The following is a 12,303-nucleotide window of genomic DNA, read 5'->3' as shown; positions in this document are numbered from 1 at the left end:
TCTCTTAATATAAATTTCACCTTGAGAACGATATAGAAATAGCTCATAGCAATAATGCAGATAAGTTAACAATGAGATGCTAGACTTGGCTTGAAACAGTTTGAGAGGCAATAAGGAATATTGTCCTGATGGAGAATGTCTTGCCTTTTTCTTCCGTACAGATCGTTTTTTACAGATTTGCAATAAAATTTTCACTTGCATATAACTGAAAGAAATGGGTTGAAAATGTTTTATATGGTGATCTCTATTATCGATCAGACCGGCGATTTACATATACTGGTATACTTGTTAATTTCAAAGATGCCATAACAAGTAATTTTAAAAATAACTTTGATTAGATTTGCATTGTTCATATTTTTATATCAAAACTTTAACGTAATAAATGCGTTTGTTATTTTGGATATACATTTCCCTGTGACCTTACAGAGCTTCCTGAAATTCACTGAATTATTGATTGTAATACCTCGGCATTAGTCGGAATTCATCGTTATAGTAGTACGGTCAATATTTACTCCATATTTCAATGGTTATTAATGAAAAAAATGAAATGAAAAATTTGCTTTTATATTATATAATACGTTAGTTAAATAAATTGAATAAGCTTCAAAGTGAAATTAGTTTCATGATATATATTTAGTGTCAAGTGTAAAAGGCACAATATCAAGTCTCAGAAGTATGTATGTGTTGAAAAAAATATTAATTTTCACATGGAAGTCCTACTTATTTTAATTAATTATTGTAGCTAAATTTTAGACAAAAAAGAATAATAGGAACACAAAATACATCTATTTCAAGTGAATCTGTCCAGTTTGGAAAGGATTTGAAATATTTTTAAAATTTAAACTCAAAATTTTTTCGCAATTTGGTGGATTCATCCGAAATGAAGAAAAAGGATATAATAAATAATGCTATCTACCTTCCCTATTTAATATAATAAATAAGAACTTGTGTAAGAAATTATGGAATAAAAAGAAGATAGAATAATGATAGAAACTTCACCAAATTCTTGTTACCCACAAAAAAGTGCATGCGGAAAAGAATGGTCTCAAAAACGATCCCAAAACTACCAGTGTAAATAAGTTTGTATCATATAATCTTGATCGAAATGGAAGAGGTTACAAAAATAACACAAAATAAGCATAACGAAGCTGAGGAAAATAAAAATAAAAACTGAAAATTACATATATTTCAATATATGGTGAAAACTAAAAATTATTACAACTGTAGTTGGCAGTTTTGATTAGATTAAGAAGGCTAGCGATTTTAAAAACTCAATTTTTGAAAGAACGAATTAACATATCAATGTTTCTATGAAAATTAGTTAATCGAATCTTTCACATATTTGTTTGAGCTAGAAAATCAGTAATAATAAACACGTATATTAGAATTTTTGAAAATTTCATCCCCTAGTGTATAAATGGAAAGAAATTGTGTATGACGCCATTAGACGCCAATTAGTGACCTTTAGGACCCTGGCTGGAGACTTTCCTCTGGAAGTGGTAATAAAAGTCCAGGTATATATAACTAGTACTCAAATGGGAAGAACAATTAATATTAAATTGCATGCCATCAGCTTTTCAATGTAACGACATGCCACCGTTTTTTAGTGAAATGAAATGAATATAAATAAAAAGGAGAAAAAGCTGGAAACCCCTTCGAAATAATTTTGTTTCCTAAAACAACGAACACAACATTGCAAATTAATAAAAATTCTTAGAAACGATAAAAAAGTATCAGCATTAGTATATTTATTAAAAAAGTAATAAAATTCACATTAACTGCGTATTCAAGAGAGTACACAAAACACAAAACAGTTATAATTTAGAAACAACTCAAATTCATATATGCTAGAGATAAGTAATGAAACTTATAAAAGGAAAGCAGATTGCAGAATCCGAAATTAAGAATGAAGCAGAAAATTTGCACATATTGAATGTTGTAAAGTGCGCATCAAGAATTTTTTTTGAAAAAATCAACCTCTCATAATCTCCACAAACAATATTCACTAACTTTTCACAACTACCCTCTAAAAGATTAAAATATGAACTTTATCAAAAAAATCAGACATAATTTTATTAAACTATGTTTACGAACACCACCTATCAGTAATTTTTATATTATTGTCTGAGTATTCAATAAAACTGTGTGCGCAAAACTGAGTAACTAATAACGAATATAAAAAGGAAATTGTAGACTTTCAAGGGGTATCAGAAAACAGAAGGTAAGCATAAAACACAGAAATTTGAGTTTTAAAAGAGACATGCTTAAAATATTTTATATATGTCAAAAAAACTCATCATAATGCTTTTCAATTTCTTGTAAAAGGTCCTGTCAATTATTTCATTGTCTAATGATTATCTCCAACTACCATATTAGCTTTGGAGGTTTATCGACTGAATGTTTAGTATCAGATTTTGTATCAAAATTCTCAAATTTTTATCTGTTTTTTTGTTCATTTTCTCATTTCTCCCTCTGGTTTCTGTGTACCTACTACTGTGGCAAGGGTCTGAATTAAAGATACTTCTTTTTTCATACTTTCATTATACCACAACCTTTATTCCCAGACCAACTTTACGTTTCTAGTAACCATATTACCTATTAGAATTTTGACATATATATTTTCATAATAATTTCTATTGTTAATAACTAATAAATGGTTAACGCACTAGATTATATTGTACATTGAGTTGTTCAATATTTAAAAATGTGCCTATTAATCTACAAATCTATACTATGGAGTGGAAATTCCTTTGAACGATTGCAAAAATGTATGAAGTAAGCTCCTGTCAACAAATATCGTTATCAACACTTAATCAATTAACATAACCGCTGATAAAAAATATGAAAATGATGAACACATAATGTGAATTTCTGTTCAATCAATTATCAATTACTCGTTCAGACATTAGTAGGTAAATGTATACCACCCAAAGTTTGGTAACTAGATTAACATATTATCATGAATATATGTGCCGATAAAACGTATGATCTGATGACAATATGTGTAAAATTATGGATATTTACAGAGCATTGGACACAAACTAAACGTGATTAGGGTAAAAAAAAACTGAAAAACACGCTTCTAAAGCACAACAAAACAAAAAATTGAAAATAATTTTTAAAATAAGCTTAAAACAAGGATGAATAAAACATACTGGTGTTGTTGTGAAAAAGCGTAGGGCGCTAGATGTACGAGAGATATGAAACAAAGCGCTCCATTTTTTAAAGCAAGAACGGGATTTGAACTCACGACTGGCGAATCCGGAGGTTGACGCATCAGATCGCTCGCCTAACAAACGCAATTAAAGTGGTAGGATATACTAACAGTAATAAATCACTTGCTCTTAATCCAAAGGAGAATTACAAACAAAAAAACCACATACAGGTCCAATATAAGCGTGTTAAATAAAGCTTTTTCAACTTCAATATACAGTTCTTCAAAAGCTCTAAACAATTAGTTTATTATTTGTTCATTGATTCTTAATATGATTAATTGGAATTAATGATAGCTAATACTTATTTTCATTGTAATATTAACGAATTGTCTTGCAGACCAACCCTATCCTTTTTTTTATCCTTTTATAATTTAAATTATATTATCGTATATTAACTTTTACAATTATTTACTATTTCTCACCTACGTTTTAATCTCTCTCCAAGATTTGTCATTGTCTTATAGCATTTTACCCATTACCATATTTTATGTTTGCCTTGATCTTCATTTTTTTCTTTTTTTCTCTATATCTCTATTTAATATATTCTTTTCACTCATTGATCATTGTCTATTCCCCCAATATTTCCATAGCAGCATGGTTGCCGGTAGTACGTACCTTCATTCTTCTTCTATTCTCGTATATAATAAATGGTGTTACATATCTTAATCTTAAGAAATTTTTTGACAACACATTTCTTGTTAATGGCCTATTACATCTCAATTCATTTTTCGACCATATAATTTTTATATGCAATTCGTTTCCTAGTTTCTCAAAACATTATTGCCAATTATTTCTTATCTTTCACCTGTTCTATTTGCACATTGTCTATTTCATCGTTCGTATTAAAATTTAATTTCCTCTTACCAGTAATTTGTGTTTTGTTTGTATTTTTTTCATGCATCTTCCATCACAGCTTCCCCCATAAGTTTTTTATGTAATACTACATCTTCTGCAAACACCTTCAACTAATTTAACAACATTTCTTCTATTTTCTGTTCACATTTGTTTGGTGATTTTGTTCTATATGTATATAGAACAATCTTAAGTCTATAGTTGATTTAAATTTATTGAATTTCAGTTTACTCTGCTTCATATATATTTGACATAATATCAATGATTCTATACTTTTAAACATATTGTTATTTCTTATTGCTCTGTTAGCTTCTAAATGTAGAAGATGTCCTTGAAGGCTTTTTACTGATTCAAATCCGCTTTGTGCTTCAGAAAGTTTCTCACTTTCTCCTTCATGTCATTTGTACTATTATTATTCTCATATATTTCATTACAATTATTCCAGTTTTAGCTTAGTGATTTCTCTCAATTACTCAATTCTCTATTGTAATACAAATTTATATGTTTGTGGTCATTTTGATTTATTAGCTGTGTTTCTGCGATTTTTAGCAGTAATTTCTAGGGATTGTACATGAATTCTTTCTACATCGCGACTCAAAAACAATTTACCATTAGCTTATTTGAAACATTGACATTTCTAATTTCTCTTCTTCATCTTTTTCCAACAATAATTACAATGTTGCCAAATTATTTAAGTCCATTTTTGTACATTTTTGTATTGTCCTATTTTCTATTCCATTCACCGTACTGTGTAAAGAGTAAGCTGGACAATTCCATCAAGTGTAAAATGACTATATCCTAGTGAACAAGAGATTTAAAAATTTAAGTAACGACATATCCTGGCGCAGACATTGTATCGGATCACAATTCTATAATAGCCGATATTAAAACCAAGCTCAAAAGAGTCCAATAAAATTAAAACTAGATATCACAGAGAACAACAAATCACAAATTGAAAAAGATATCAACAGCCAATTGAGACACTTTTTCAAAATAATGGAAAAACACATTGAAACGAGTCCAAGACACAAAAAACAACAGTGGATGACTGACGAAATCTTAGAGTAAAGAAGACGGCAGAAAAATATTAGTGAAAAATATAAACAGATACAGAATATAATCAAACAATATATAAGAGTGGCCAAAGAAGATTGGATGAAAGATAAATGCATTGAAATGGAAGACAAACATGAGAGTTACAAAATATTTTAAAAAGTCAGAGAAGTAGCTGGCCTATACAACGAGAAGACTCATCATACCTTAAGGGATTCAATAGAAAAAATTATTATAGATGAAGAAAAAATTCGAACAACTTGGTATGTGTATATCAGAAGAACAAACGGCATTTGATGAAGACGAAGGACCAGAAATAATAAAGTCAGAAATGATACATGCTATAAAACATGCAAAAAACAAGAAAGCTGCTGGACACGATAAAATTCCAATAGAGATGCTAAAGCTTATAAATAAAGAAAACATAGGAATATTAGTCAAACTGTTCAATAATTTTTATTCAATCGCTAAAATTCCAGAAGACTGGTTAAAATCCGAATTCATAACTTTACCAAAAAACAACGTCCAAAGCACTGTAGCGACTATAGACTTATAAGTTTTATGAATCACACTATAAAAATATTCTTAAGAATCATCCACGCTAGAATCAGAAATAAGTGCGAAGAAGATCAAGACGAAACCCAATTCGGCTTCAGAAGTAGGTTGAAAACATGAGAATCACTTTTTGCACTGAATATATTATTACAAAAATGCCAAAAGGCATCGAGTACAAACCGACAAGTTAATAAATATATTAAGGGAAAAAATAGTTGATTGACGTAAGAATCATCGAAAAATTAGCGCCAAAGAACGGGCGTTCGAATCAACGGAAATTGACAAAAGAATTCAAAATCTTAAGGGGAGTCAGATAAGATTGCATAACTCACCACTTCTTTTTAATTTATATCCAGATCTTTAAGCAAGCTAGACACAACTTATCATATGGAGTAAAAATTAATTGTAAACTTATAAATACAATCAGATAAGCGGAAGATAAGTTGTACTTGAATGGACGGCTACAGGTAGCTCATACAACATTTTTAAAAATAAGATCACTCTTTTCTAAGATAATCTAAGATAATTTAAAATTTCAACTCCCGAAACGGATGATCAAATGTTACATATGAACAGTTCTCTTGTATGGTGTCGAAGCATGGACGTTAAAAATATCTACCATTAATCGCTTGGAGGTTTTTAAAATGTGGTTATAAAGACGCATGCTCAAGATGTAATCCTTAACAGAGCAAATGCGGTTCGTGACTTGGTGAATAACATCAAATGCCTGAAAATAGCTTATGTGGAACACATAATGCGTGGTAGCCGGTTTAATATCCTCCAGTTGATTATGATGGGTAAAGTTGAAAGTTGTAGAGGAATTGGAAGGAAACAAGCCTCTTGGTTGAAGAATATTAGAGAATGGACTGGGATAAGAGAAGCAGGACAGTTATTTAGACTAGCTCAAGATAGAGATAGTTTTGCCATGCTAATCACCAATGTCAACGGGACTTGATACGGTACGCTAAGAATAAGTAGTGAATGTTATTACATTTATAAATGTTAACAAATTAACATACTTATTAATGTAATAATTAGAACATATGATTAATAGTACGAAAATAAAAATGAACTAGAAATAATTTGAGCCCAATATGTAATAAATATTCTACATATTAGAAAAATAGAACGTATTATAACTGAAGAAGAATTACAACATAATACTCAGTTAATTGGATTGTCGGGTTGGAAAATTAAGGAACTTGCTATATTTGAGATATATTGAACCATCACTTCCGATAAAACAGATCAACGTGTAAACGTAGATAGTTTAAATACGACAAAAATTGCCAGAAGAGACAGAGAAAGACGAACCATTAAAGGGCACAAGTGGAAGCGTCACGATTACGTCATACAACGCCCCTGGATCAATACCAGACACGCAAGCAAGAATCGACTTTTGGGGTTTCAAGGTAACAATAGTACGATATGGAAATTTGTTAGAAATTTAATATATATTTATAATTAATATTCATTTTAATTATATAGTTGAAGGTAGAAATCTTATTATAACAGAGAAGGAAGCAATTATCAAAGTATGAATGAAAAGCCGTATAAAACAATTTAAATAAAAACACATATAATGACATAATCTCAAATTGTACTATTTCAGATCGAAAGAACGAATTCGGCGAAATAGTGTGTTGAATTTCACCCAAAGAATTCCCAGCGACCTTGTGATCGTCTCGGCCAGGTATTCGACTCTCTCCAATCTTTTCAGCGGCGAGTAATCATTATATCCATTAACATGAAATATTTAATTCAACCAGCATTACATTAAAATAATATTCTTTATTAATCATTCTACCCTTACTTGAAATGTTGAGAGAATTATTTTCTAATTTGGTTTGGTATTCAAGCGTGTTTTAAAAGCTCATCCAAGTTTTTGGCGCAATATATGTTGCAACAAGACTACAGCACTACACAACATCCTTCCATCTACGTGAGAAGCTGTGACAGAGAAGTCTTCAGAGAATCTCCCAAAATTGTCCGTCAAGCACATCTTCATCGACTATATACAATACTTTACCGCAGATTAATCTGAAAACCAACCTCAAGGAAACACTCAAGTGTCAAACTTTCAAATAAATCAAGAAATTCTTTCTTGAGGTTACCCAGCTGTAACAGTCTTTTACCCTGCGCTAATGATTAGCGCTGTGGAGCCACATTAAACTGCAATAAAAAGCGTGTTTTTGTTTGTTTCCTAGAGTATTAATTATTTTTTTATTTAATCTCTATGATTTGCCGATTGTGACCTGAAATTAATTTACTGAACCTACATCCTATTTTATGCTACGTTATGTTATTCATGCTATTTTTAAAATTATCACAAAGATTATGATTTCCCTATTATTGCCCTGATTAATATTTGCCCCCTTGTTTGTGGAATTCACTCGTTAAAAAAAAAGACAGAAATTTAATTAGCATGGAGTGCTTCAAGATACGAGATACGGGATGATTGGTTAATTTCGATAATATCTCTTTCCTGTCGAATATAATATATATCAACAATATTATACATACATATTATCATTTATAATTGCAATTAGGTAGTGACAACATCTGGTAAATAAAAACTAAAAGTATATTTTATGTTTTCAATATCTTGCAAACAAAATGAAATTACTTGTAACACTATTTGTCATCTTGGTTATTGCAAAAGGTAAGATTTACTTTGAATACGAGTTTATTTTATTCATTGTACTCACTAAAATTATCACATAATATTAATAAATTAATAACAATACTTTATAATATTCTCCATTAATTAAGTGTTTTAGATAAATACACGCAAATCTAAGCATATACGCAATAAAAGTATGAGAGGGGTTGAATATAAAAACGTCCTTGGACCATTTTGAAAAATTTTTGGAAAATCGTGAAAATGAAATTATGATCTAGAAATTACAACAATTTTTTTAAAATTCTGGTTCTATAATATTTTAAAATATAAGAATAATTATAATTTAATATATTACCAAACATTTTAGAACAATTACACTCATTTAGACCTATGATCGCTAATATTTTCTGACATCATCAAAAAAAGTTTAATTTCTTTTGACAATTTTGGAAAATTTTTAGAAAATCATGTGAGTTTCAAGATGTACTAGAAATTCCAACAATTTTTTAATTTCTATTAAATTATTTCGTTTTAATTCCTTAGTATTCTAAAATTCATGAATAATGATACTTTTATATATTTTTTGAGTGATTATACCTTTTACTTTAGATAAGAAACAATTTGAAATTGAAAGATAGACAAGAGAGTTTTTGATTTTCAAATTTACTTTTCAGCATATTCGATTTCTAATTTCACAAATTATAATGTTCCGTTTAATAATGTCTGATGCGTTCGGACGTTTCATATTTCAATTTTCCGTAGACGTGTATATCTATAATACTTAAACGGATTAGAACTTAAGAACTTCCGCAAAATATTCTTTATTTTCATTAATTTCATTAATCAAATGCTTTGGACAAGCCTTCTAAAAATCAAAAGATGAGCAGCTATAAGCATGCCTTCATGGAGACGAAACAAAATTTTAGAATATTCTGAAAAAAAATATCTTCACTATTAGTTTCACGAGCCCTAATAGATAATAAATATTAAATCGACCAAACTGAAATAGAAATTAACTTGTCATATATTCAAAGTTTATTATTAACTCAACGATAAACAGACCAAATATTATGAATCAAAATTCAATCCATTCCGAGAAGTTACCAATTAATTTATTTATTTATTATTTTGACGAGATGACTAAAATGGTTGCATTGAAAATATTTACTCTAATATTCTTAAAAACAAATTGATTTGTGTCGTGATCGCTGAAGGTGAAGGCTGGCTCTAGTATTTCTCAATTTATTAATTTGCTATATTCGCTAGATTTTGTAAAATGCCTTATATATTCTACACACTTTACTTGAGAGGAGTTACAACCTTCACTGCGCTCTAATGTGGTAATTTGCGACGAAAACAATGGCTAGGATACTCTTGTCGATTACCCCGAATTTATGTTACCAATTTATTTATCCCAATGGCCTGATTAATAAAAAAGCACAATTTTCTGTCTTAAAAGAGATATTATAATTGAATATACCTTCCATAAATCCCAATGCACCGAATATTTATTAATGTAAAAGCAGCCCATAATTAAAATTCCTGTTGCACCCTAAAAACTTTTGCTAACATCTTCTGGTTCGATTTCTGGACCCTATCTTATTTTGGAACCAAAGTATCGGACTTACACCACTTCTTAGTCTCTTGGTTTGATAATGCGATAGAATCAAGTTTCATCTCTAATTATAAAATAATGTACAAAATTATTTTATTATTTCACCAAATTTTCTTTACATGTTTTTGTTCCAGTTTTATCGAATGCGAATACATTTTGAGCATATCCTTCTCTAATACTCTTTATCCAAAATATTCACACTGTGATCATATCCTGTTCTGGTTTTACTTCACGTAGATCATCTTCTAGGCTTATATAACCACTTCTTTCTTATGTTTGTATCGATGGTAAAGAGTCCTCATACACTCTATAATCATTCATGATTTTGTTCTGTTCCTAAACCTTCTCAAACTAAGAATTTTATTTCTGTATTATAGTTGTCAATTTAAACCTTTAAAGGGTTTAAAGGGTAGAAGCCTTTAAAGTGATAAAAAGTGGGAAAAAAATATGATAGTATGATTGAACCCATTGGAAAAGAAACAGAATATAATAAAAATAAAAGGAATTTACAGGCAATTTGAGGTCGAGAAGGAGGAGAGGGTGAGTTTTTACATGTAAAAACGGTTAATTTCAAATTCCGGAGTAAAGTCCAATGGAAAAAAGTCAAATAGTGAAGGTAAAAGGATGTATAGCTTTTGGATTGATACTTTTTTTAATATCAAAAGAGCACTCTAATTTTTAATTGAAATTCTTCCGTCAAAACATCTACTTTTTTAAAAAAATTGGTGAGTCTTGAAAGACTAAGACCTAAGCGGAATTTTTTTTTCATTATGTACAGTTTTTAAATATCTATTAAAATTTTATATAAAATCTATATCTATAAAATTTCAATAGATAACTAAAAATTGTACAAATGCTTAAAAAAAATTCTGATGCGAGCTATTTTGCCTTTTCCTAGAAAATTTCTACGGTAATGGTAATATTTTTTCACACCATAAAGAAAGTAGAGATTTCAACAAACAAAAATTTAACCGATTTTTTAAAAGAAGCTGATATTTTGACCGGAGAATTTTCGATGGAAAATTAGGTTGCTCTTTCGATTATTCGAAAAAATTATAAATAAAACAGTTGTAATCCTTTTTATTACCTACAACTCTGCCATTTGACTTTTCCTATATGACTTGTAGTCCTAAACCTTGCATTATTTTTATCAAAAAACCTAATCTAACCTAACCTTCCCTTTCCCTTCCCCTTCTTGAGCTCGGATCGCCTGTAAATTATTTTTTATTTTATTATTATTGCATTCTCCTATTGCAATGGGTTTCATACTATTATCATTTGACTACTACTTTGAACAACTAAGAATAGACTGAGAATATTATTTTATTTGAATTAGGTATATTTTATTTCGACATTAAAATTACTTCCTTCTCGAGGTTAGTGTGAACAACCCTTTCATAAATCAATTTATAGCCCCATTATTGCTTATTTCACACGTGTTCATAAGTATATACTTCCACGAAGTGCCATTCTTTAACAAACAAAAGAAATTATTGAATTGACATTTATTTTTCTGTAACTTAACTTGTTAGCTTTTATAAGTAGGAAAACGATCTTTGTTTTTTTTTTAATAATGTAAGGGTTAATCTCGCAACAAACTTTTTTTACTAAATCTTTCCCAATCGAGGTATTTTTTATAAAAATTTAAACCTATTTTTTCAGATGATACACTTAAGGGATAATTTTTTACTATACCTAATATGAAAATTCTGTCGAGTTAAATAAACGAGAATCGACGGAGTGAAAAATTATCGTTTGAAAATATTATTTTTATGGACGGCTTCCTGTTTTGATACTGATTGTTTTCGACATCAATGAAAATACAAAAAAGTAGAGTACTCAAATAGTTCTTTTGTAATTAAAACTGATATTCTTATATTCTTCTAATATTTATTTTACATATGTTTGTAACCAATCTCCATCTGTTTAGCGTAGCACATACAATAAACTAATTATTTTTATCAAAATATCGAACATTGATCTAGTCTGTGAATAAAACAGTGAGTTTAAAGCCTATCTCATCCACAAAAGGTTAAATTTAGTAATAATTGTTGTAAAGTGCTCTCAATATATCAAGTAGACATATTACATTGTGGAGAAATTGTTTATTTATGCTTTTGATCATATTTACTTAGTTTATGATACTATTTATCTTAGTGAGTACGTATTTTGTTTTTGTATAAAAGTTGTTTTCTCTTTTTAAGTATAGATTCATAAAAAAATTATGAGTATACGTAATTTCATAGTACAATCGCAATTTATTGCACAAATAGAATATCTAAAATAAAGCATGTTTGATGTGGTATTGATCGTTGAACATATTTTCGTGGACTGTCGAGAACTCTAAGAAGATGAATTCTCCAATGTAGTGAAAAAAAATCCTATAACTC

The 12,303-nt window shown here is 29.2% G+C and overlaps 1 protein-coding gene across 1 annotated transcript in view; it reads left to right on the top strand.

Moving 5' to 3' along the window:
• LOC130443292 (salivary glue protein Sgs-3-like) overlaps positions 1-12,303 on the top strand; it is a 116,218-nt gene that overhangs the window by 101,515 nt on the left and 2,400 nt on the right. Inside the window, exon 2 of the mRNA XM_056777858.1 lies at positions 8,254-8,337. Within this exon, the coding sequence (XP_056633836.1) occupies positions 8,292-8,337 (46 nt within the window). The 5' untranslated portion in view covers positions 8,254-8,291. The remainder of the gene's footprint in view (positions 1-8,253; positions 8,338-12,303) is intronic.

Source organism: Diorhabda sublineata, chromosome 1 (genome assembly GCF_026230105.1).
Source record: "Diorhabda sublineata isolate icDioSubl1.1 chromosome 1, icDioSubl1.1, whole genome shotgun sequence".
NCBI classification, from domain to species: Eukaryota; Metazoa; Arthropoda; class Insecta; order Coleoptera; family Chrysomelidae; genus Diorhabda; species Diorhabda sublineata.
Note: the sequence above shows the minus strand (reverse complement) of the source record. Positions and strands in the feature narration are given on the sequence as shown.